Source organism: Salvelinus alpinus, chromosome 11 (genome assembly GCF_045679555.1).
Source record: "Salvelinus alpinus chromosome 11, SLU_Salpinus.1, whole genome shotgun sequence".
Classification (NCBI taxonomy): Eukaryota; Metazoa; Chordata; class Actinopteri; order Salmoniformes; family Salmonidae; genus Salvelinus; species Salvelinus alpinus.
This window is the reverse complement of record NC_092096.1, coordinates 13,978,507-14,006,006: the sequence shown is the minus strand read 5'-3', so window position 1 is coordinate 14,006,006 and position 27,500 is coordinate 13,978,507. Positions and strand designations below refer to the sequence as shown.

At 47.1% G+C, this 27,500-nt stretch overlaps 1 protein-coding gene across 1 annotated transcript in view; it reads left to right on the top strand.

The window, feature by feature from the left end:
- Positions 1-27,500, top strand: part of LOC139533605 (receptor-type tyrosine-protein phosphatase beta-like) — a 79,684-nt gene that overhangs the window by 37,128 nt on the left and 15,056 nt on the right. The window contains exons 9-15 of the mRNA XM_071331760.1: positions 2,809-3,072; positions 3,416-3,679; positions 3,982-4,245; positions 5,722-5,991; positions 8,280-8,543; positions 23,279-23,554; positions 25,271-25,552. Of these exons, the coding sequence (XP_071187861.1) occupies positions 2,809-3,072; positions 3,416-3,679; positions 3,982-4,245; positions 5,722-5,991; positions 8,280-8,543; positions 23,279-23,554; positions 25,271-25,552 (1,884 nt within the window). The remainder of the gene's footprint in view (positions 1-2,808; positions 3,073-3,415; positions 3,680-3,981; positions 4,246-5,721; positions 5,992-8,279; positions 8,544-23,278; positions 23,555-25,270; positions 25,553-27,500) is intronic.

Genomic DNA, 27,500 nt, shown 5'->3' with positions numbered 1-27,500 from the left:
ACACACACACATGCACGCACGCCAGCATTACACACCAACACACACACACATGCACGCACGCCAGCATTACACACCAACACACACACACATGCACGCACGCCAGCATTACACACCAACACACACACATGCAGGCACGCCAGCATTACACACCAACACACACACATGCAGGCACGCCAGCATTACACACCAACACACACACATGCAGGCACGCCAGCATTACACACCAACACACACACATGCAGGCACGCCAGCATTACACACCAACACACACACACATGCACGCACGCCAGCATTACACACCAACACACACACATGCAGGCACGCCAGCATTACACACCAACACACACACATGCAGGCACGCCAGCATTACACACCAACACACACACATGCAGGCACGCCAGCATTACACACCAACACACACACATGCAGGCACGCCAGCATTACACACCAACACACACACATGCACACACGCCAGCATTACACACCAACACACACACATGCAGGCACGCCAGCATTACACACCAACACACACACATGCACACACGCCAGCATTACACACCAACACACACACATGCAGGCACGCCAGCATTACACACCAACACACACACATGCACGCACGCCAGCATTACACACCAACACACACACATGCAGGCACGCCAGCATTACACACCAACACACACACATGCAGGCACGCCAGCATTACACACCAACACACACACATGCAGGCACGCCAGCATTACACACCAACACACACACATGCAGGCACGCCAGCATTACACACCAACACACACACATGCAGGCACGCCAGCATTACACACCAACACACACACATGCACGCACGCCAGCATTACACACCAACACACACACATGCAGGCACGCAAGCATTACAAACCAACACACACACATGCAGGCACGCCAGCATTACACACCAACACACACACATGCACGCACGCAAGCATTACACACCAACACACACACATGCACACACGCCAGCATTACACACCAACACACACACATGCAGGCACGCCAGCATTACACACCAACACACACACATGCACACACGCCAGCATTACACACCAACACACACACATGCAGGCACGCCAGCATTACACACCAACACACACACATGCAGGCACGCCAGCATTACACACCAACACACACACATGCAGGCACGCCAGCATTACACACCAACACACACACATGCAGGCACGCCAGCATTACACACCAACACACACACATGCAGGCACGCCAGCATTACACACCAACACACACACATGCAGGCACGCCAGCATTACACACCAACACACACACATGCAGGCACGCCAGCATTACACACCAACACACACACATGCACGCACGCCAGCATTACACACCAACACACACACATGCAGGCACGCAAGCATTACAAACCAACACACACACATGCAGGCACGCCAGCATTACACACCAACACACACACATGCACACACGCCAGCATTACACACCAACACACACACATGCACGCACGCCAGCATTACACACCAACACACACACATGCACGCACGCAAGCATTACAAACCAACACACACACATGCACGCACCGTCTCTTGGGCCCCTCATCTTGATCACCATCTATCACTCTGTTTACAGTGTATTCTGAAAGTATTCAGACCCCTTTACTTTTTACACATTTTGTTACATTACAGCCTTATTCTAAAATGTATTAAAATAACATTTACTCACATCAATCTACGTACAATACCCCATAATGACAAAGCAAAAACAGTTTTTATTAAAAATAAAAAAACAGAAACACCTTATTAACATAAGTATTCAGACCCTTTGCTGTGAGACTCGAAATTGAGCTCAGGTGCATCCTGTTTCCATTGATCATCCTTGAGATGTTTCTACAACTTGATTGGAGTCCACCTGTGGTAAATTCAATTGATTGGACATGATTTGGAAAGGCTCATTGGCTTGAATACCAAGCGTCATGTCTGGAGGAAACCTGGAACCATCCCTACGGTGAAGCATGGTGGTGGCAGCATCATGCTGTAGGGATGTTTTCAGTGGCAGGGACTGGGAGACTAGTCAGGATCGAGACAAAGATGAACGGAGCAAAGTACAGAGAGATCCTTGATGAAACCTGCTCCAGAGTGCTCAGGACCTCAGATTGGGGCGAAGGTTCACCTTCCAACAGGAGAACAACCATAAGCACACAGCTAAGACAACACAGGAGCGGCTTCGGGACAAGTCTCTGAATGTCCTTGAGTGTCCCAGCCAGAGCCCAGACTTGAACCCGATCGGACAACTCTCGAGAGACCTGAAAATAGCTGTGCAGCGATGCTCCTCGCCCAATCTGACAGAGTTTGAGAGGATCTGCAGAGAAGAATGGGAGAAACTCCCCAAATACAGATGTGCCAAGCTTGTAGCGTCATACCCAAGAAGACTCAAGGCTGTAATTGCTGCCAAAGGTACTTCAACAAAGTACTGAGTAAAGGGTCTGAATACTGTGTTAATCCAGTTGTACATTTTTTTTATAAATTAGCAAAAAATTCTAAAAATCTGTTTTTGCTTTGCCATTATGGGGTATTGTGATGTCATTATGGGGTATTGTGATGTCATTATGGGGTATTGTGTGTAGATTGATGTGGGGGGAAAAAATATTAATTCCATTTTAGAATAAGGCTGTAACGTAACAAAATGTGGAAAAAGAAGAAAATGTGTATCTCTTAAAATAACACCAGTGTTGTGTTTAATGAAAAACACCCCACATCCTACTTGACCTCTTGACCTCATGACATCTCCTCTACCCCTCTCTCTACCCAGAACCCTCCAGTGTCCAGAACCCCAACGCCATCCACTCTGCCAGGGACGACTTCCTGAAAGTCTACTGGCGTCATGCGTCCGGAGACTTGGACCGTTACGAGGTGGTCATTAAGTACAACAACACGGTGGTCCAGAACCAGACGGTGGCGCGGTCTCAGAACGACTGTGTGTTCAGCTCCCTGGTCCCTGGGAGGCTTTATACGGTCACTGTCAGCACCTGGAGCGGAGAGTACCAGTCCACTGTTTCTACTGACGGGAGAACATGTGAGTCTATTAACTACAGGCTAGGATTCTGTGTGTATTGCTACTGCAGTGTTGGTAGAAGGTTCAGTAAAAGGCTGTACTACTGAGGGTTCTGTGTGGCCAAGTCCATGGAAAACCAATATACAACTTATTTGGAAGAATTTGTAGGTGTGAAATCTAGAATTCAGCGCATGGGAATTGTACCTACGATCACATTCAGTAACATTTTGGCAGCGCAAAGTTAACCTTAAACTATTGGGTATTATGGGTCAAATTCCCCTCAGCCAATGAAACCAATGAGCCCTTTAGTGTTCTGTGAATAGTTTAGATCTTTAAATAAAGTTATATTTGACTGTCTCCATAGTCCCCTCTGCGGTGCGGAGCCTGGCCCTGGGTGACAGTGGTACAGGTGATCTGGTGGTCACATGGTCTCCAGCGCTGGGGGACGTTGATCACTACGAGGTCCAGATTCTCTTCAACGACACGCGGGTTTACCCGCCCGTAACCCTGGGCAACGAGGCCCGTGACCACCGCCTGGCCTCGCTCACCCCGGGACGCCTGTACAAGATCGTGGTGTCCACCTTCAGCGGACCCAACCAGAGACCGCAGTTCATCGAGGGCAGGACAGGTCAGTGGGGAAACAGAGTGGGCAGCTGCCCGGGTTGGTTTTCCAAATAACCTCACATTGCATTTCATAGCATTTCTGTCACAGGTATTTCAGGTAAAACAACAGTATAACCTTTTGTTATCACTTCATTCTGTACAACATCATCTAAAGATTTTAAAATAAAAAACACCACATTGTTTTTCGGCCAGTCTTTTAACTTATTTTTATATAAGTGATCCACATTGTGACTGCCACATTCTGACCCATCTCCATTCTCCCCCCCTTCACTCCTGTCTCTCTGCCTTCTCTCTCAACCCCCCCAGTCCCCAGCCAGGTGAGGAACCTCCATGCCCGGCCAGGTGACCAGGCTGCCAGCCTGAGGGTGTTCTGGACCCCTGGTGATGGGGATGTGGACATGTACACCGTGTCCCTATCCCAGGGAGGACACCTTCTGGAGACCAGACCTGTCCCCAAACACGTCACTGAGCTGGACTTTCAGGGTCTGGTACCAGGACAGCTGTACTGGGTCGAGGTTCAGTCCCTGAGTGGAATACTGGTCAATCATTCAACTACTACTGGACGAACAGGTGAGAAGGAGGGAGGGAGGGAGGGAGGGAGGGAGGGAGGGAGGGAGGGAGGGAGGGAGGGAGGGAGGGGAATAGGAGAGAGAGGGGGGAGGGAGGGGAATAGGAGAGAGAGGGGAATAGGAGCGGGAGGGAGGGAGGGAGGGGAATAGGAGAGAGAGGGGAATAGGAGCGGGAGGGAGGGAGGGAGGGAGGGAGGGAGGGAGGGAGGGAGGGAGGGAGGGAGGGAGGGAGGGAGGGAGGGAGGGACAGCTCAGTCCCTGAGTGGAACACGTAAATAACAGCAGTGATACTGGATGAACAGGTGAGAGGGATGCTCAGAATATACCTGTATGATAACAAATAGCTTGGACTGGAGCCATTAAGACACACAGGGCTTTGGCTTGAATTATAGCAGAACAACAGCTGTCATTATCATCAACAGTTGTCATTGTCATCATTATCATCAACAGTTGTCATTGTCATCATGCCATCTTCATGGAAAAGTCCAATTCTAAAATAATTTGAAACTGATTCTCTTCAGAACAAGTTCAAGAATACTACAATATAACCCTCCCAGCCATGGGTGATGTCTAACCTCTCACTGGATCTGTCCAGTCCCCTCCCAGCCATGGGTGATGTCTAACCTCTCACTGGATCTGTCCAGTCCCCTCCCATCCATGGGTGATGTCTAACCTCTCCCTGTGTCTGTCCAGTCCCCTCCCAGCCATGGGTGATGTCTAACCTCTCCCTGTGTCTGTCCTGTCCCCTTCCAGCCATGGGTGATGTCTAACCTCTCCCTGTGTCTGTCCTGTCCCCTTCCAGCCATGGGTGATGTCTAACCTCTCCCTGTGTCTGTCCAGTCCCCTCCCAGCCATGGGTGATGTCTAACCTCTCCCTGTGTCTGTCCAGTCCCCTCCCATCCATGGGTGATGTCTAACCTCTCCCTGTGTCTGTCCTGTCCCCTTCCAGCCATGGGTGATGTCTAACCTCTCCCTGTGTCTGTCCTGTCCCCTTCCAGCCATGGGTGATGTCTAACCTCTCCCTGTGTCTGTCCAGTCCCCTCCCAGCCATGGGTGATATCTAACCTCTCCCTGTGTCTGTCCAGTCCCCTCCCAGCCATGGGTGATGTCTAACCTCTCACTGGATCTGTCCAGTCCCCTCCCAGCCATGGGTGATGTCTAACCTCTCCCTGTGTCTGTCCTGTCCCCTTCCAGCCATGGGTGATGTCTAACCTCTCCCTGTGTCTGTCCCCTCCCAGCCATGGGTAATGTCTAACCTCTTCCTGGATCTGTCCAGTCCCTTCCAGAGTGACAGCGCTCCAGGCAGACAGTGACCACACCACCCACAGTCTAACTATCTACTGTCTGATCTCCATAACATAACAACACTCTCTCTTTCTCTCTCTCTTTCTCTCTCTCTCTCTCTCTCTCTCTGTCTCTCTGTCTCTCTGTCTCTCTCTGTCTCTCTCTCTCTCTCTCTCTCTCTCTCTCTCTCCAGTCCCCTCCACAGTGACAGCGCTCCAGGCAGACAGTGACCACACCACCCACAGTCTAACAGTGACCTGGGAGACTCCAGTGGGAGTGTACGAGGGTTATAAGATCCAGCTCCTGGATGATGGACGTGACTTAGTCTCTAATATTTCCATGCCCCAGGGCTCCACCAGGCACCTCTTCGACCAGCTGACCCCTGGGAAGTGGTACCGGGTTCGGGTCGTATCTGTCAGTGGAGGGATCTATGGCAAGGAGGCAGTGGCTGAGGGACAAACACGTAAGAACCACCCCTTTTCCTGTATCAGAGATATTCATTATTACTGTATCAGAGATATTCATTATTACTGTATCAGAGATATTCATTATTACTGTATCAGAGATATTCATTATTACTGTATCAGAGACATTCATTATTACTGTATCAGAGACATTCATTATTACTGTATCAGAGATATTCATTATTACTGTATCAGATATATTCATTATTACTGTATCAGAGACATTCATTATTACTGTATCAGAGATATTCATCATTACTGTATCAGAGATATTCATTATTACTGTATCAGAGACATTCATTATGACTGTATCAGAGATATTCATTATTACTGTATCAGAGATATTCATTATTACTGTATCAGAGACATTCATTATGACTGTATCAGAGATATTCATTATTACTGTATCAGAGACATTCATTATTACTGTATCAGAGACATTCATTATTACTGTATCAGAGATATTCATTATTACTGTATCAGAGATATTCATTATTACTGTATCAGAGACATTCATTATTACTGTATCAGAGACATTCATTATTACTGTATCAGAGATATTCATTATTACTGTATCAGAGATATTCATTATTACTGTATCAGAGACATTCATTATTACTGTATCAGAGACATTCATTATTACTGTATCAGAGACATTCATTATTACTGTATCAGAGATATTCATTATTACTGTATCAGAGATATTCATTATTACTGTATCAGAGACATTCATTATGACTGTATCAGAGATATTCATTATTACTGTATCAGAGATATTCATTATTACTGTATCAGAGACATTCATTATGACTGTATCAGAGATATTCATTATTACTGTATCAGAGACATTCATTATTACTGTATCAGAGACATTCATTATTACTGTATCAGACACATTCATTATTACTGTATCAGAGATATTCATTATTACTGTATCAGAGATATTCATTATTACTGTATCAGAGATATTCATTATTACTGTATCAGAGACATTCATTATTACTGTATCAGAGATATTCATTATTACTGTATCAGACACATTCATTATTACTGTATCAGACACATTCATTATTACTGTATCAGAGATATTCATTATTACTGTATCAGAGATATTCATTATTACTGTATCAGAGATATTCATTATTACTGTATCAGACACATTCATTATTACTGTATCAGACACATTCATTATTACTGTATCAGACACATTCATTATTACTGTATCAGAGATATTCATTATTACTGTATCAGACACATTCATTATTACTGTATCAGACACATTCATTATTACTGTATCAGACACATTCATTATTACTGTATCAGAGATATTCATTATTACTGTATCAGAGATATTCATTATTACTGTATCAGAGATATTCATTATTACTGTATCAGAGATATTCATTATTACTGTATCAGACACATTCATTATTACTGTATCAGACACATTCATTATTACTGTATCAGAGACATTCATTATTACTGTATCAGAGATATTCATTATTACTGTATCAGAGATATTCATTATTACTGTATCAGACACATTCATTATTACTGTATCAGACACATTCATTATTACTGTATCAGAGATATTCATTATTACTGTATCAGAGATATTCATTATTACTGTATCAGAGATATTCATTATTACTGTATCAGACACATTCATTATTACTGTATCAGAGACATTCATTATTACTGTATCAGAGATATTCATTATTACTGTATCAGAGATATTCATTATTACTGTATCAGAGATATTCATTATTACTGTATCAGAGACATTCATTATTACTGTATCAGAAATATTCATTATTACTGTATCAGAGATATTCATTATTACTGTATCAGAGACATTCATTATTACTGTATCAGAGATATTCATTATTACTGTATCAGAGATATTCATTATTACTGTATCAGAGATAGTCATTATTACTGTATCAGAGATATTCATTATTACTGTATCAGAGACATTCATTATTACTGTATCAGAGACATTCATTATTACTGTATCAGAGATATTCATTATTACTGTATCAGAGATATTCATTATTACTGTATCAGACACATTCATTATTACTGTATCATTCATATTGTAACATCTTCCCTCTCTCTGTCTCTGTCTCTCTCTCTCTCTCTCTCTCTCTCTCTCTCTCTCTCTCTCTGTCTCTCTCTCTCTCTCTCTCTCTCTCTCTCTCTCTCTCTCTCTCTCTCTCTCTCTCTCTCTCTCTCTCTCTCTCTCTCTCTCTCTCTCTCTCCTTACCTCCCTCTTTCCCTCCCTCAGGTCCAGCTGCAGTCAACGGTCTGACCGTGATGACTGCCAACACCAGCGGTCTGAGTTTCGTCTGGCGCCCGTCCGAGGGCTACGTGGACGGTTACGACCTGTTCCTGTATAACGTTGACGAGACGTTGCGTGGCCGTCAGACCGCGGAGGCCGGGACCCAGACGTGCACCTTCTCTGGTCTGGTCCCAGGGACGCTGTATAAGATGGAGGTGGTGAGCAGGAGCAGAGGAATGAGCAGTGACTCATCTATACTAGCACGGACAGGTGAGCAGAGGCATGAGCAGTGACTCATCTATACTAGCACGGACAGGTGAGCAGAGGCATGAGCAGTGACTCATCTATACTAGCACGGACAGGTGAGCAGAGGCATGAGCAGTGACTCATCTATACTAGCACGGACAGGTGAGCAGAGGCATGAGCAGTGACTCATCTATACTAGCACGGACAGGTGAGCAGAGGCATGAGCAGTGACTCATCTATACTAGCACGGACAGGTGAGCAGAGGCATGAGCAGTGACTCATCTATACTAGCACGGACAGGTGAGCAGAGGAATGAGCAGTGACTCATCTATACTAGCACGGACAGGTGAGCAGAGGCATGAGCAGTGACTCATCTATACTAGCACGGACAGGTGAGCAGAGGCATGAGCAGTGACTCATCTATACTAGCACGGACAGGTGAGCAGAGGCATGAGCAGTGACTCATCTATACTAGCACGGACAGGTGAGCAGAGGCATGAGCAGTGACTCATCTATACTAGCACGGACAGGTAAGCAGAGGAATGAGCAGTGACTCATCTATACTAGCACGGACAGGTGAGCAGAGGCATGAGCAGTGACTCATCTATACTAGCACGGACAGGTGAGCAGAGACATGACCAGTGACTCATCTATACTAGCACGGACAGGTGAGCAGAGGAATGAGCAGTGACTCATCTATACTAGCACGGACAGGTGAGCAGAGGAATGAGCAGTGACTCATCTATACTAGCACGGACAGGTGAGCAGAGACATGAGCAGTGACTCATCTATACTGGCACGGACAGGTGAGCAGAGGCATGAGCAGTGACTCATCTATACTAGCACGGACAGGTGAGCAGAGACATGAGCAGTGACTCATCTATACTGGCACGGACAGGTGAGCAGAGGAATGAGCAGTGACTCATCTATACTAGCACGGACAGGTGAGCAGAGGCATGAGCAGTGACTCATCTATACTGGCACGGACAGGTGAGCAGAGGCATGAGCAGTGACTCATCTATACTGGCACGGACAGGTGAGCAGAGGCATGAGCAGTGACTCATCTATACTGGCACGGACAGATGAGCAGAGGCATGAGCAGTGACTCATCTATACTAGCACGGACAGGTGAGCAGAGGCATGAGCAGTGACTCATATATACTAGCACGGACAGGTGAGCAGAGGCATGAGCAGTGACTCATATATACTAGCACGGACAGGTGAGCAGAGGCATGAGCAGTGACTCATCTATACTAGCACGGACAGGTGAGCAGAGGAATGAGCAGTGACTCATCTATACTAGCACGGACAGGTGAGCAGAGGCATGAGCAGTGACTCATCTATACTAGCACGGACAGGTGAGCAGAGGAATGAGCAGTGACTCATCTATACTAGCACGGACAGGTGAGCAGAGGAATGAGCAGTGACTCATCTATACTAGCACGGACAGGTGAGCAGAGGAATGAGCAGTGACTCATCTATACTAGCACGGACAGGTGAGCAGAGGAATGAGCAGTGACTCATCTATACTAGCACGGACAGGTGAGCAGAGGAATGAGCAGTGACTCATCTATACTAGCACGGACAGGTGAGCAGAGGCATGAGCAGTGACTCATCTATACTAGCACGGACAGGTGAGCAGAGGAATGAGCAGTGACTCATCTATACTAGCACGGACAGGTGAGCAGAGGCATGAGCAGTGACTCATCTATACTAGCACGGACAGGTGAGCAGAGGCATGAGCAGTGACTCATCTATACTAGCACGGACAGGTGAGCAGAGGCATGAGCAGTGACTCATCTATACTAGCACGGACAGGTGAGCAGAGGCATGAGCAGTGACTCATCTATACTAGCACGGACAGGTGAGCAGAGGCATGAGCAGTGACTCATCTATACTAGCACGGACAGGTGAGCAGAGGCATGAGCAGTGACTCATCTATACTAGCACGGACAGGTGAGCAGAGGCATGAGCAGTGACTCATCTATACTAGCACGGACAGGTGAGCAGAGGCATGAGCAGTGACTCATCTATACTAGCACGGACAGGTGAGCAGAGGCATGAGCAGTGACTCATCTATACTAGCACGGACAGGTGAGCAGAGGAATGAGCAGTGACTCATCTATACTAGCACGGACAGGTGAGCAGAGGAATGAGCAGTGACTCATCTATACTAGCACGGACAGGTGAGCAGAGGAATGAGCAGTGACTCATCTATACTAGCACGGACAGGTGAGCAGAGGAATGAGCAGTGACTCATCTATACTAGCACGGACAGGTGAGCAGAGGCATGAGCAGTGACTCATCTATACTAGCACGGACAGGTGAGCAGAGGAATGAGCAGTGACTCATCTATACTAGCACGGACAGGTGAGCAGAGGCATGAGCAGTGACTCATCTATACTAGCACGGACAGGTGAGCAGAGGCATGAGCAGTGACTCATCTATACTAGCACGGACAGGTGAGCAGAGGAATGAGCAGTGACTCATCTATACTAGCACGGACAGGTGAGCAGAGGCATGAGCAGTGACTCATCTATACTAGCACGGACAGGTGAGCAGAGGAATGAGCAGTGACTCATCTATACTAGCACGGACAGGTGAGCAGAGGAATGAGCAGTGACTCATCTATACTAGCACGGACAGGTGAGCAGAGGAATGAGCAGTGACTCATCTATACTAGCACGGACAGGTGAGCAGAGGAATGAGCAGTGACTCATCTATACTAGCACGGACAGGTGAGCAGAGGAATGAGCAGTGACTCATCTATACTAGCACGGACAGGTGAGCAGAGGCATGAGCAGTGACTCATCTATACTAGCACGGACAGGTGAGCAGAGGAATGAGCAGTGACTCATCTATACTAGCACGGACAGGTGAGCAGAGGCATGAGCAGTGACTCATCTATACTAGCACGGACAGGTGAGCAGAGGAATGAGCAGTGACTCATCTATACTAGCACGGACAGGTGAGCAGAGGAATGAGCAGTGACTCATCTATCCTAGCACGGACAGGTGAGCAGAGGAATGAGCAGTGACTCATCTATACTAGCACGGACAGGTGAGCAGAGGAATGAGCAGTGACTCATCTATACTGGCACGGACAGGTGAGCAGAGGCATGAGCAGTGACTCATCTATACTGGCACGGACAGATGAGCAGAGGCATGAGCAGTGACTCATCTATACTAGCACGGACAGGTGAGCAGAGGAATGAGCAGTGACTCATCTATACTAGCACGGACAGGTGAGCAGAGGAATGAGCAGTGACTCATCTATACTAGCACGGACAGGTGAGCAGAGGCATGAGCAGTGACTCATCTATACTAGCACGGACAGGTGAGCAGAGGAATGAGCAGTGACTCATCTATACTAGCACGGACAGGTGAGCAGAGGCATGAGCAGTGACTCATCTATACTAGCACGGACAGGTGAGCAGAGGCATGAGCAGTGACTCATCTATACTAGCACGGACAGGTGAGCAGAGGCATGAGCAGTGACTCATCTATACTAGCACGGACAGGTGAGCAGAGGCATGAGCAGTGACTCATCTATACTAGCACGGACAGGTGAGCAGAGGCATGAGCAGTGACTCATCTATACTAGCACGGACAGGTGAGCAGAGGCATGAGCAGTGACTCATCTATACTAGCACGGACAGGTGAGCAGAGGCATGAGCAGTGACTCATCTATACTAGCACGGACAGGTGAGCAGAGGCATGAGCAGTGACTCATCTATACTAGCACGGACAGGTGAGCAGAGGCATGAGCAGTGACTCATCTATACTAGCACGGACAGGTGAGCAGAGGCATGAGCAGTGACTCATCTATACTAGCACGGACAGGTGAGCAGAGGAATGAGCAGTGACTCATCTATACTAGCACGGACAGGTGAGCAGAGGCATGAGCAGTGACTCATCTATACTAGCACGGACAGGTGAGCAGAGGCATGAGCAGTGACTCATCTATACTAGCACGGACAGGTGAGCAGAGGCATGAGCAGTGACTCATCTATACTAGCACGGACAGGTGAGCAGAGGCATGAGCAGTGACTCATCTATACTGGCACGGACAGGTGAGCAGAGGCATGAGCAGTGACTCATCTATACTGGCACGGACAGGTGAGCAGAGGCATGAGCAGTGACTCATCTATACTGGCACGGACAGGTGAGCAGAGGCATGAGCAGTGACTCATCTATACTGGCACGGACAGATGAGCAGAGGCATGAGCAGTGACTCATCTATACTAGCACGGACAGGTGAGCAGAGGCATGAGCAGTGACTCATATATACTAGCACGGACAGGTGAGCAGAGGCATGAGCAGTGACTCATATATACTAGCACGGACAGGTGAGCAGAGGCATGAGCAGTGACTCATCTATACTAGCACGGACAGGTGAGCAGAGGAATGAGCAGTGACTCATCTATACTAGCACGGACAGGTGAGCAGAGGCATGAGCAGTGACTCATCTATACTAGCACGGACAGGTGAGCAGAGGAATGAGCAGTGACTCATCTATACTAGCACGGACAGGTGAGCAGAGGAATGAGCAGTGACTCATCTATACTAGCACGGACAGGTGAGCAGAGGAATGAGCAGTGACTCATCTATACTAGCACGGACAGGTGAGCAGAGGAATGAGCAGTGACTCATCTATACTAGCACGGACAGGTGAGCAGAGGAATGAGCAGTGACTCATCTATACTAGCACGGACAGGTGAGCAGAGGCATGAGCAGTGACTCATCTATACTAGCACGGACAGGTGAGCAGAGGAATGAGCAGTGACTCATCTATACTAGCACGGACAGGTGAGCAGAGGCATGAGCAGTGACTCATCTATACTAGCACGGACAGGTGAGCAGAGGCATGAGCAGTGACTCATCTATACTAGCACGGACAGGTGAGCAGAGGCATGAGCAGTGACTCATCTATACTAGCACGGACAGGTGAGCAGAGGCATGAGCAGTGACTCATCTATACTAGCACGGACAGGTGAGCAGAGGCATGAGCAGTGACTCATCTATACTAGCACGGACAGGTGAGCAGAGGCATGAGCAGTGACTCATCTATACTAGCACGGACAGGTGAGCAGAGGCATGAGCAGTGACTCATCTATACTAGCACGGACAGGTGAGCAGAGGCATGAGCAGTGACTCATCTATACTAGCACGGACAGGTGAGCAGAGGCATGAGCAGTGACTCATCTATACTAGCACGGACAGGTGAGCAGAGGCATGAGCAGTGACTCATCTATACTAGCACGGACAGGTGAGCAGAGGAATGAGCAGTGACTCATCTATACTAGCACGGACAGGTGAGCAGAGGCATGAGCAGTGACTCATCTATACTAGCACGGACAGGTGAGCAGAGGCATGAGCAGTGACTCATCTATACTAGCACGGACAGGTGAGCAGAGGAATGAGCAGTGACTCATCTATACTAGCACGGACAGGTGAGCAGAGGAATGAGCAGTGACTCATCTATACTAGCACGGACAGGTGAGCAGAGGAATGAGCAGTGACTCATCTATACTGGCACGGACAGGTGAGCAGAGGAATGAGCAGTGACTCATCTATACTAGCACGGACAGGTGAGCAGAGGAATGAGCAGTGACTCATCTATACTAGCACGGACAGGTGAGCAGAGACATGACCAGTGACTCATCTATGCTAGCACGGACATGTGAGCAGAGGAATGAGCAGTGACTCATCTATACTAGCACGGACAGGTGAGCAGAGGAATGAGCAGTGACTCATCTATACTAGCACGGACAGGTGAGCAGAGGCATGAGCAGTGACTCATCTATACTGGCACGGACAGGTGAGCAGAGGCATGAGCAGTGACTCATCTATACTGGCACGGACAGGTGAGCAGAGGCATGAGCAGTGACTCATCTATACTGGCACGGACAGATGAGCAGAGGCATGAGCAGTGACTCATCTATACTAGCACGGACAGGTGAGCAGAGGCATGAGCAGTGACTCATATATACTAGCACGGACAGGTGAGCAGAGGCATGAGCAGTGACTCATATATACTAGCACGGACAGGTGAGCAGAGGCATGAGCAGTGACTCATCTATACTAGCACGGACAGGTGAGCAGAGGAATGAGCAGTGACTCATCTATACTAGCACGGACAGGTGAGCAGAGGCATGAGCAGTGACTCATCTATACTAGCACGGACAGGTGAGCAGAGGAATGAGCAGTGACTCATCTATACTAGCACGGACAGGTGAGCAGAGGAATGAGCAGTGACTCATCTATACTAGCACGGACAGGTGAGCAGAGGAATGAGCAGTGACTCATCTATACTAGCACGGACAGGTGAGCAGAGGAATGAGCAGTGACTCATCTATACTAGCACGGACAGGTGAGCAGAGGAATGAGCAGTGACTCATCTATACTAGCACGGACAGGTGAGCAGAGGCATGAGCAGTGACTCATCTATACTAGCACGGACAGGTGAGCAGAGGAATGAGCAGTGACTCATCTATACTAGCACGGACAGGTGAGCAGAGGCATGAGCAGTGACTCATCTATACTAGCACGGACAGGTGAGCAGAGGCATGAGCAGTGACTCATCTATACTAGCACGGACAGGTGAGCAGAGGCATGAGCAGTGACTCATCTATACTAGCACGGACAGGTGAGCAGAGGCATGAGCAGTGACTCATCTATACTAGCACGGACAGGTGAGCAGAGGCATGAGCAGTGACTCATCTATACTAGCACGGACAGGTGAGCAGAGGCATGAGCAGTGACTCATCTATACTAGCACGGACAGGTGAGCAGAGGCATGAGCAGTGACTCATCTATACTAGCACGGACAGGTGAGCAGAGGCATGAGCAGTGACTCATCTATACTAGCACGGACAGGTGAGCAGAGGCATGAGCAGTGACTCATCTATACTAGCACGGACAGGTGAGCAGAGGAATGAGCAGTGACTCATCTATACTAGCACGGACAGGTGAGCAGAGGAATGAGCAGTGACTAATCTATACTAGCACGGACAGGTGAGCAGAGGAATGAGCAGTGACTCATCTATACTAGCACGGACAGGTGAGCAGAGGAATGAGCAGTGACTCATCTATACTAGCACGGACAGGTGAGCAGAGGAATGAGCAGTGACTCATCTATACTAGCACGGACAGGTGAGCAGAGGAATGAGCAGTGACTCATATATACTAGCACGGACAGGTGAGCAGAGGCATGAGCAGTGACTCATCTATACTAGCACGGACAGGTGAGCAGAGGCATGAGCAGTGACTCATCTATACTAGCACGGACAGGTGAGCAGAGGCATGAGCAGTGACTCATCTATACTAGCACGGACAGGTGAGCAGAGGAATGAGCAGTGACTCATCTATCCTAGCACGGACAGGTGAGCAGAGGCATGAGCAGTGACTCATCTATACTAGCACGGACAGGTGAGCAGAGGAATGAGCAGTGACTCATATATACTAGCACGGACAGGTGAGCAGAGGCATGAGCAGTGACTCATCTATACTAGCACGGACAGGTGAGCAGAGGCATGAGCAGTGACTCATCTATACTAGCACGGACAGGTGAGCAGAGGCATGAGCAGTGACTCATCTATACTGGCACGGACAGGTGAGCAGAGGCATGAGCAGTGACTCATCTATCCTAGCACGGACAGGTGAGCAGAGGCATGAGCAGTGACTCATCTATCCTAGCACGGACAGGTGAGCAGAGGAATGAGCAGTGACTCATCTATACTAGCACGGACAGGTGAGCAGAGGAATGAGCAGTGACTCATCTATACTAGCACGGACAGGTGAGCAGAGGAATGAGCAGTGACTCATCTATACTAGCACGGACAGGTGAGCAGAGGAATGAGCAGTGACTCATCTATACTAGCACGGACAGGTGAGCAGAGGCATGAGCAGTGACTCATATATATACACTTCAAACTCCAAGCTAAATCAAGCACACCTCAAACTCCAAGCTAAATCAAGCACACCTCAAACTCCAAGCTAAATCAAGCACACCTCAAATTCCAAGCTAAATCAAGCACACCTCAAACTCCAAGCTAAATCAAGCACACCTCAAACTCCAAGCTAAATCAAGCACACCTCAAACTCCAAGCTAAATCAAGCACACCTCAAACTCCAAGCTAAATCAAGCACACCTCAAACTCCAAGCTAAATCAAGCACACCTCAAACTCTGTTTGCGTTGACATGTATTTCACCCAGGAGTAATGTATGAATATTAGTATTTGTATTTATTAAGGATCCCCAATAGTTCCTGCCAAGGCAGCAGCTACTCTTCCTGGGGTTTATTATGGATCCCCATTAGTTCCTGTCAAGGCATCATTCATCCAGCTGAATGTGAAAGCTAATCGCTGTACATTTGTTTATGGGACATAGGCTGTTTTCACAACATATATTGTGTCTAACAAGCCAAATGTCTGCTACAACTTTAGATGAACATACAAGTCATTCTAAAAACCAGAAGTGTCAGACAGGGTAACACCCCACAGCATCTGAAGTGGTGCATCTGTCTGTCAATGACAATCTCTTCTTTCACAGCGCCGCTGTCATTATTACCATCTAAATGCAAATGAGTGTAACGCCTTGAGGTTTTCCCCACTGAGCCAGTGGTTTCTGTTAATGTGTCTCTGGTGTTATTGTTGTTTCCATCAGGAGTGTGACACAAAAAGACTTGGTGTTGAGCAGAATCAACAGCCTCTGCATCATCAAGACAGTTGCTTTGTGAGAAGGTGTTAAAGTCCACAGTCAGCCATTGTTACAGTGCTTTCGGAAATGTATTCAGACTCCTTGACTTTTTCCACATTTTGTTACGTTACAGCCTTATTATTTTTTTATTTTGTTTAAATGTCCTCATCAATGTACACACAATACCCCATAATGGCATCACAACACCCCATAATGACATCACAATACCCCATAATGGCATCACAATACCCCATAATGACATCACAATACCCCATAATGACAAAGCAAAAACAGGTTTTTAGGCATTTTTGCACATTTATTAAAAAGAAAAAACTGAAATATCAAATTTACATAAGTATTCAGACCCTTTACTCAGTACTTTGTTGAAGCACCTTTGACAGCGATTACAGCCTCAAGTCTTCTTGGGTATGACGCTACAAGCTTGGCACACCTGTATTTGGAGAGTTTCCCCCATTCTTCTCTGCAGATCCTCTCAAGCTCTGTCAGGTTGGATGGGAGCATCGCTGCACAGCTATTTTCAGGTCTCTCCAGAGATTTTCGCTTGGGTTCAAGTCCTGGCTCTGGCTGGGCCGCTCAAGCACATTCAGAGACTTATCCCGAAGCCACTCCTGCGTTGTCTTGGCTGTGTGGTTAGGGTCATTGTCCTGTTGGAAGGTGAACCTTCGCCCCAGTCTGAGGTCCTGTGCGCTCTGGAGCAGGTTTTCATCAAGGATCTCTCTGCACTTTGCTCCGTTCATCTTTGCCGTCGATCCTGACTAGTCTCCCAGTCCCTGCCGCTGAAAAACATCCCCACAGCATGATGCTGCCACCAATATGCTTCACCGTAGGGATGGTTCCAGGTTTCCTCCAGACATGATGCTTGGCATTCAGGCCAAAGTGTTCAATCTTGGTTTCATCAGACCTGAGAATTTTGTTTCTCATGGTCTGAAAGTCTTTAGGTGTCTTTTGGCGAACTCCCAGTCTGGTACCTTTCACTGATGAGTAGCTTCCGTCTGACCATTCTACCCTAAAGGCCTGATTGGTGGAGTGCTGCAGAGACGGTTGTCTTTCTGGAAGTTTCTCCCATCTCCACAGAGGAACTCTGGAGCTCTTTGAGAGTGACCTTCGGGTTCTTGGTCACCTCCACTTCCCGGACAATTTCTTCGACCTCGTGGCTTGGTTTTTGCTCTGACATGCACTGTCAACTGTGGGACCTTATATAGACAAGTGTGTCCCTTTCCAAATCATGGACTCCAATCAAGTTGTAGAAACATCTCAAGGATGATCGACGGGAACAAGATGCACCTGATCTCAATTTCCAGTCTCAAAGAAAAAGGGTCTGAATACTTATGTAAATAAGGTATTTCTGTTTATTTGTTTATTACAAATTTGCTAAAATTTTGTCATTATGGTGTATTGTGTGTAGATTGATGAGGATCATTTTTATTTAATCCATTTTAGAATAAGGCTGTAATGTAACAAAATGTGGACAAAGTCAACGTGTCTGAATACTTTCCGAATGTCCTGTATGTACCAGATGAAAGGTACCAGTGGCTTGGCATTAGACCCAAGAGAGAACAGGAGCCATGTCCCAGTGAGACACAGTGCCGGGTACTGCTGCTCCGTGTAGATAGGACACGGTACTGTATGTACCAGATGAAAGGTACCAGTGGCTTGGCATTAGACCCAAGAGAGAACAGGAGCCATGTCCCACTGAGACACCGTGCCGGGTACTGCTGGTCCGTGTAGATAGAAACAGAAAAGTATTTTGGCTAAAACACGGGGGGTAAATCGTCAGTGGAAACTCACCACTGGTCAATTGGTTGTATTTGTTAATTTCTTATTGCAGAGATCAAATCAAATCAAATCAAATCACATTTTATTAGTCACATACACATGGTTAGCAGATGTTAATGCGAGTGTAGCGAAATGCTTGTGCTTCTAGTTCCGACAATGCAGTAATAACCAACAAGTAATCTAACCTAACAATTCCACAACTACTACCTTATACACACACACAAGTGTAAAGGGATGAAGAATATGTACATAAAGATATATGAATGAGTGGTGGTACAGAACGGCATGGCAAGATGCAGTAGATGGTATAGAGTACGGTATATACATATGAGATGAGTACTGTAGGGTATGTAAACATAAAGTGGCATAGTTTAAAGTGGCTAGTGGTACATGTATTACATAAAGATGGCAAGATGCAGTAGATGATATAGAGTACAGTATATACATATGAGATGGGTAATGTAGGGTATGTAAACATTATATTAAGTGGCATTGTTTAAAGTGGCTAGTGGTACATTTTTACATAATTTCCATCAATTCCCATTTTTAAAGTGGCTGGAGTTGAGTCAGTATGTTGGCAGCGGCCGCTAAATGTTAGTGGTGGCTGTTTAACAGTCTGATGGCCTTGAGATAGAAGCTGTTTTTCAGTCTCTCGGTCCCTGCTTTGATGCACCTGTACTGACCTCGCCTTCTGGATGATAGCGGGGTGAACAGGCAGTGGCTTGGGTGGTTGTTGTCCTTGATGATCTTTATGGCCTTCCTGTGACATCGGGTGGTGTAGGTGTCCTGGAGGGCAGGTAGTTTGCCCCCGGTGATGCGTTCTGCAGACCTCACTACCCTCTGGAGAGCCTTACGGTTGTGGGCGGAGCAGTTGCCGTACCAGGCGGTGATACAGCCCGACAGGATGCTCTCGATTGTGCATCTGTAGAAGTTTGTGAGTGCTTTTGGTGACAAGCCGAATTTCTTCAGCCTCCTGAGGTTGAAGAGGCGCTGCTGCGCCTTCTTCACAACGCTGTCTGTGTGGGTGGACCAATTCAGTTTGTCCGTGATGTGTACACCGAGGAACTTAAAACTTTCCACCTTCTCCACTACTGACCCGTCGATGTGGATAGGGGGGTGCTCCCTCTGGATAGGGGGGTGCTCCCTCTGCTGTTTCCTGAAGTCCACAATCATCTCCTTTGTTTTGTTGACGTTGAGTGTGAGGTTATTTTCCTGACACCACACTCCGAGGGCCCTCACCTCCTCCCTGTAGGCCGTCTCGTCGTTGTTGGTAATCAAGCCTACCACTGTAGTGTCATCCGCAAACTTGATGATTGAGTTGGAGGCGTGCATGGCCACGCAGTCGTGGGTGAACAGGGAGTACAGGAGAGGGCTCAGAACGCACCCTTGTGGGACCCCAGTGTTGAGGATCAGCGGGGTGGAGATGTTGTTACCTACCCTCACCACCTGGGGGCGGCCCGTCAGGAAGTCCAGGACCCAGTTGCACAGGGCGGGGTCGAGACCCAGGGTCTCGAGCTTGATGACGAGTTTGGAGGGTACTATGGTGTTAAATGCTGAGCTGTAATCGATGAACAGCATTCTCACATGGGTATTCCTCTTGTCCAGATGGGTTAGGGCAGTGTGCAGTGTGGTTGCGATTGCGTCGTCTGTGGACCTATTGGGTCGGTAAGCAAATTGGAGTGGGTCTAGGGTGTCCGGTAGGGTGGAGGTGATATGGTCCTTGACTAGTCTCTCAAAGCACTTCATGATGACGGAAGTGAGTGCTACGGGGCGGTAGTCGTTTAGCTCAGTTACCTTAGCTTTCTTGGGAACAGGAACAATGGTGGCCCTCTTGAAGCATGTGGGAACAGCAGACTGGGATAAGGATTGATTGAATGTGTCCGTAAACACACCAGCCAGCTGGTCTGCGCATGCTCTGAGGACGCGGCTGGGAATGCCGTCTGGGCCTGCAGCCTTGCGAGGGTTAACACGTTTAAATGTTTTACTCACCTCGGCTGCAGTGAAGGAGAGCCCGCAGGTTTTGGTAGGGGGCCGTGTCAGTGGCACTGTATTGTCCTCAAAGCGGGCAAAAAAGTTGTTTAGCCTGTCTGGGAGCAAGACATCCTGGTCCGCGACGGGGCTGGTTTTCTTTTTGTAATCCGTGATTGACTGTAGACCCTGCCACATACCTCTTGTGTCTGAGCTGTTGAATTGCGACTCGATTTTGTCTCTGTACTGGGACTTAGCCTGTTTGATTGCCTTGCGGAGAGAATAGCTACACTGTTTGTATTCGGTCATGCTTCCGGTCACCTTGCCCTGGTTAAAAGCAGTGGTTCGCGCTTTCAGTTTCACGCGAATGCTGCCGTCAATCCACGGTTTCTGGTTTGGGAATGTTTTAATCGTTGCTGTGGGTACGACATCGTCAATGCACTTCCTAATGAACTCGCTCACCGAATCAGCATATTCGTCAATATTGTTGTTGGACGCAATGCGGAACATATTCCAATCCGCGTGATCGAAGCAGTCTTGAAGCGTGGATTCAGATTGGTCGGACCAGCGTTGAACAGACCTGAGCGCGGGAGCTTGTTGTTTTAGTTTCTGTTTGTAGGCTGGAATCAACAAAATGGAGTCGTGGTCAGCTTTTCCGAAAGGGGGGCGGGGGAGGGCCTTATATGCGTCGCGGAAATTAGTATAACAATGATCTAGGGTTTTTCCAGCCCTGGTAGCACAATCGATATGCTGATAGAATTTAGGGAGTTTTGTTTTTAGATTAGCCTTGTTAAAATCCCCAGCTACGATGAATGCAGCCTCAGGGTGTGTGGTTTCCAGTTTACAAAGAGTCAGATAAAGTTCGTTCAGGGCCATCGATGTGTCTGCTTGGGGGGGAATATATACGGCTGTGATTATGATTGAAGAGAATTCCCTTGGTAGATAATGCGGTCGACATTTGATTGTGAGGAGTTCTAGATCAGGTGAACAGAATGACTTGAGTTCCTGTGTGTTGTTATGATGATCACACCACGTCTCGTTAATCATAAGGCATACCCCCCCGCCCCTCTTCTTACCAGAAAGATGTTTGTTTCTGTCGGCGCGATGCATGAAGAAACCAGCTGGCTGCACCGACTCCGTTAGCGTCTCTTGAGTTAGCCATGTTTCCGTGAAGCAGAGCACGTTGCAATCCCTGATGTCTCTCTGGAATGCTACCCGTGCTCGGATTTCATCAACCTTATTGTCAAGAGACTGGACATTGGCGAGTAGTATGCTAGGGAGTGGAGCGCGATGTGCCCGTCTCCGAACCTGACCACGAGACCGCCTCGTTTGCCCCTTTTACGGCGTTGCACAGGGTCGCCGGCCAATCCATTGTATTGGGTGGAAGGCAAAACACTGGATCCGTTTCGGGAAAGTCATATTCCTGGTAGGAACGATGATGAGTTGACGTTAATCGTATATTCAGTAGTTCCTCCCGACTGTATGTAATGAAACCTAAGATTACCTGGGGTACCGATTTAAGAAATAACACATAAAAAAACAAAATACTGCATATTTTCCAAGGAACGCGAAGCGAGGCGGCCATCTCTTTTCGGCGCCGGAAGTAGAATGATGTGTGGTAGCTCTCTGTTGGGCCTGATGGAGACTCTGATGTGAATATTAAGATACAGCTCTGCAGAAGTGACTCATTTATCAATGTCATGTGTTGATGGATGTAATTCAAGCAGTTTGTGGTCTTTGAGGTGGGACACAGTCTGGGGAAATCAGTGATTTAATAATGTCATTAAATTCCCTGCTTGCTAATCTTTTTGTTTTGTCAACAATGTGAATGTCAAAATGACTTTTCTCCCAACGGGATTCATATGTGAATGACTGTGACTTTTACACAGTCTGACTTCTGACCTCTCAGCTCACTTCTTATCATTTGAACTTCATCTCGACAACCCAGAAGTAAAATCTCACGTAATTTGGTCAGATGCTAATCTCCAGGAGAGATTAGAACGTCGTTGGTCTGACAGACATTTGAGTGATGAAACATGATGAAGAACTTCTCTCATCAGATCAATGTTAGATGTCCAGATGGATGTCTACATGCCAGATACACAACCCTGTTCAGAATCTCTGCCTTTCCTCTTGATAATACAACAGAACTAACTCTATCGCCCTGTTCTCTCTCTTCTCCCCCAAACCCCTGTTCTCTCTCTTCTCCCCCTTAACCATCCCCCCAAACCCCTGTTCTCTCTCTTCCATCCCTCACCCCCAGATAACCCTCTCTACCCTCTTCTCCCCCCCAGTCCCAGCCCCAGTGCGCTCTCTCCACGTCCAGGGTGGTAAGCGTACTGATCGTCTCTCCATCAGCTGGCTGCCTGGGGCAGGGGAGTGGAGTGGGTACCAAGTGGTCCTGTACGGTGGCCTGGAGGGCTCAACCACTACCCTGGCAGCCCAGGAGCTGGGCATGGAGCAGAGAGAACACCTGTTCCAGGGACTGGTACCTGGCCGTGTGTACCGGGCTGAGGTGGTCACACACAGTGGAGAGCTGACTAATACTGCGTCTGCAAAGGGAAGAACGGGTCAGTACACAACCCTCTCTCTCTCTCTGAAACTCATAGTTATTTATAATGATCCAATGATGCCAGGGTTGATAGTTGTTATAGAATGTGTCCATTCTACTTTAACAACTATGTTGACTAGTACTACCTTAGTTAGAGAATACCTTAGTACCTTAATACCTTAGTTAGAATACCTTAGTACCTTAATACCTTAGTTAGAATACCTTAGTACCTTAATACCTTAGTTAGAGAATACCTTAGTACCTTAGTTAGAATACCTTAGTACCTTAGTACCTTAGTTAGAATACCTTAGTACCTTAGTACCTTAGTTAGAATACCTTAGTACCTTAGTACCGTAGTACCTTAGTTAGAATACCTTAGTACCTTAGTTAGAATACCTTAGTACCTTAGTTAGAATACCTTAGTACCTTAGTACCTTAGTTAGAATACCTTAGTACCTTAGTTAGAATACCTTAGTACCTTAGTTAGAATACCTTAGTACCTTAGTTAGAATACCTTAGTACCTTAATACCTTAGTTAGAGAATACTCTACACTCTGGGTCCATGGATCCAGAGTTCAAATGACAGAAAAAAATTAACACACAGAATTAGTTCAACTTATTCAGAATATTGTTACTTGTAGTAAAGCCTGTTTCTGTCTGTGTTTTGTGTTACTTGTAGTAAAGCCTCTGTCTGTCTGTGTTTTGTGCTACTTGTAGTAAAGCCTGTATCTGTCTGTGTTTTGTGTTACTTGTAGTAAAGCCTCTGTCTGTGTTTTGTGTTGCTTGTAGTAAAGCCTGTATCTGTCTGTGTTTTGTGTTACTTGTAGTAAAGCCTGTATCTGTCTGTGTTTTGTGTTGCTTGTAGTAAAGCCTGTATCTGTCTGTGTTTTGTGTTACTTGTAGTAAAGCCTGTATCTGTCTGTGTTTTGTGTTACTTGTAGTAAAGCCTGTATCTGTCTGTGTTTTGTGTTACTTGTAGTAAAGCCTGTATCTGTCTGTGTTTTGTATTACTTGTAGTAAAGCCTGTATCTGTCTGTGTTTTGTGTTACTTGTAGTAAAGCCTGTATCTGTCTGTGTTTTGTGTTACTTGTAGTAAAGCCTGTATCTGTCTGTGTTTTGTGTTACTTGCAGTAAAGCCTCTATCCGTCTGTGTTTTGTGCTACTTGTAGTAAAGCCTCTATCTGTCTGTGTTTTGTGCTACTTGTAGTAAAGCCTTTATCCATCTGTGTTTGGTGTTGCTTGTAGTAAAGCCTGTATCTGTCTGTGTTTTGTGCTACTTGTAGTAAAGCCTCTATCTGTCTGTGTTTTGTGCTACTTGTAGTAAAGCCTGTATCTGTCTGTGTTTTGTGTTACTTGTAGTAAAGCCTCTATCCGTCTGTGTTTTGTGCTACTTGTAGTAAAGCCTGTATCTGTCTGTGTTTTGTGCTACTTGTAGTAAAGCCTCTATCCGTCTGTGTTTTGTGTTACTTGTAGTAAAGCCTGTATCTGTCTGTGTTTTGTGCTACTTGTAGTAAAGCCTCTATCTGTCTGTGTTTTGTGTTACTTGTAGTAAAGCCTGTATCTGTCTGTGTTTTGTGTTACTTGTAGTAAAGCCTCTATCCGTCTGTGTTTTGTGCTACTTGTAGTAAAGCCTGTATCTGTCTGTGTTTTGTGCTACTTGTAGTAAAGCCTGTATCTGTCTGTGTTTTGTGTTGCTTGTAGTAAAGCCTCTATCTGTCTGTGTTTTCCCCCTCAGCCCCAGAGCCTCCCTCCATGGTATCCTTCAGAGACATCAGTGCTAACAGCTCTGTAGAACTGACCTGGGATGGTCCCGCCTCTGGTGACTACGACACCTTTGACCTCCAATGGGCTCCCAGAGATTCCCTGTCAATCACAGCGCCTCAGCCAACCAGCCGCATCCTGGATGGGATGTTCCCGGGACGACTGTACAACTTCACCATCCGCACTGTCAGTGGGGGAGGAGCCAAGGGCGGGCCTATCGCCAACAGCCAGCCAATCCAGAGGAGCCTCAGAACAAGTAGGTGGAGTCTATGAGAGAGAGAGACATTTGGTTAACTGTTGGGTTTAAACTGTGTTATTCATGGTTAGGGTTGGTATTTATGTTGGGGTTTAAACTGTGTTATTCATGGTTAGGGTTGGTATTTATGTTGGGGTTTAAACTGTGTTATTCATGGTTAGGGTTGTAGTATTTATGTTGGGGTTTAAACTGTGTTATTCATGGTTAGGGTTGGTATTTATTGGACTGGTAGACTTCTATGAAAACAATTCAAAGCTGATTGGTGGGAAGTACTTCCAACATCAGCCACTAGAGGGAAGCACACAACTGATCATGAGAAAGACCTGTGCACTCAAGTGAAATTGACTGTGAGGGTAAATGAAAGTGTGTGTGGGGTGGGGGGGGATTTCGGGCATCTGACTGAGTTGCTTGAAGTTCTTATTTAAATCCCACGTTGCGCTTGGCTCTCTGGGGAGGAGATGGTTTGGAGCAGGATGAGGCCAAACAGAATATAGAATCAAGGTCCGGAACTGGGAGAGATTCTAAAAGGGCTTCTGGGTTCTGCATTCTGTCCTACTTTACACCCACAGACACACACGCAAACACCGCCAGACACACACACACACACACACACACACACACACACACACACACACACACACACACACACACACACACACACACACACACACACACACACACACCCACACACACAGAGACACACACACACACACACACACACTCACACACACAGACACACACACACACACACACTCACACACACACACACACACACACACACACACACACACACACACACACACACACACACACACACACACACTCACACACACAGACACACACACACACACGCACTCACACACAACCACACACACCCACACACACACACACACACACACACACAGAGACACACACACACACACTCACAGACACACACACACTCACACACACACACACACACACACACACACACACACACACACACACACACACACACACACACACACACACACACACACACACACACACACACACACACACACACACACACAGACACACACACACACACACACACACACACACACACACACACACAGACACACACACACACACTGGTTTAGGTGAGAGGAGACAGACACCTGAGAGACAAGTAGGTACTCAGTTGATAAGCCCAATACAAATGATCAAGTGTAACCTGTCACCTTCTACAAACATCAGCCGTAGGTGAGGAGACAGAGAACTGATCAGCGGAGGATACTGAAGGGAGGACGGCTCATAGTAATGGCTGGAACGGAGCAAATGGAATGGCATCAAACACATGGACACCATGTGTTTGATGTATTTGATACCATTCCACTGATTCCGCTCCAGCCATTACCACAAGCCAGCCCTCCCTAATTAAGGTGCCACCAACCTCCTGTGGACCTGAGCTATAGGGACTCAGATAATGAAGAGGAGACAGAGACCTAAGCTATAGGGACTCAGATGATGAAGAGGACAGAGACCTGAGCTATAGGGACTCAGATGATGAAGAGGAGACAGAGACCTGAGCTATAGGGACTCAGATGATGAAGAGGACAGAGACCTGAGCTATAGGGACCCAGATGTTGAAGAGGACAGAGACCTGAGCTATAGGGACCCAGATGATGAAGAGGACAGAGACCTGAGCTATAGGGACCCAGATGATGAAGAGGACAGAGACCCTTAGCTATAGGGCCCCAGATGATGAAGAGGACAGGGACCTGAGCTATAGGGACTCAGATGATGAAGAGGACAGAGACCTGAGCTATAGGGACCCAGATGATGAAGAGATGGTTGATGTTTTGGTTGGTGAAGAGGCTCAACAGGACATCTAGATAATGAACGGTATTGGTTGATGAGGTTCAACAGGACATCTAGATAATGAACGGTATTGGTTGATGAGGTTCAACAGGACATCTAGATAATG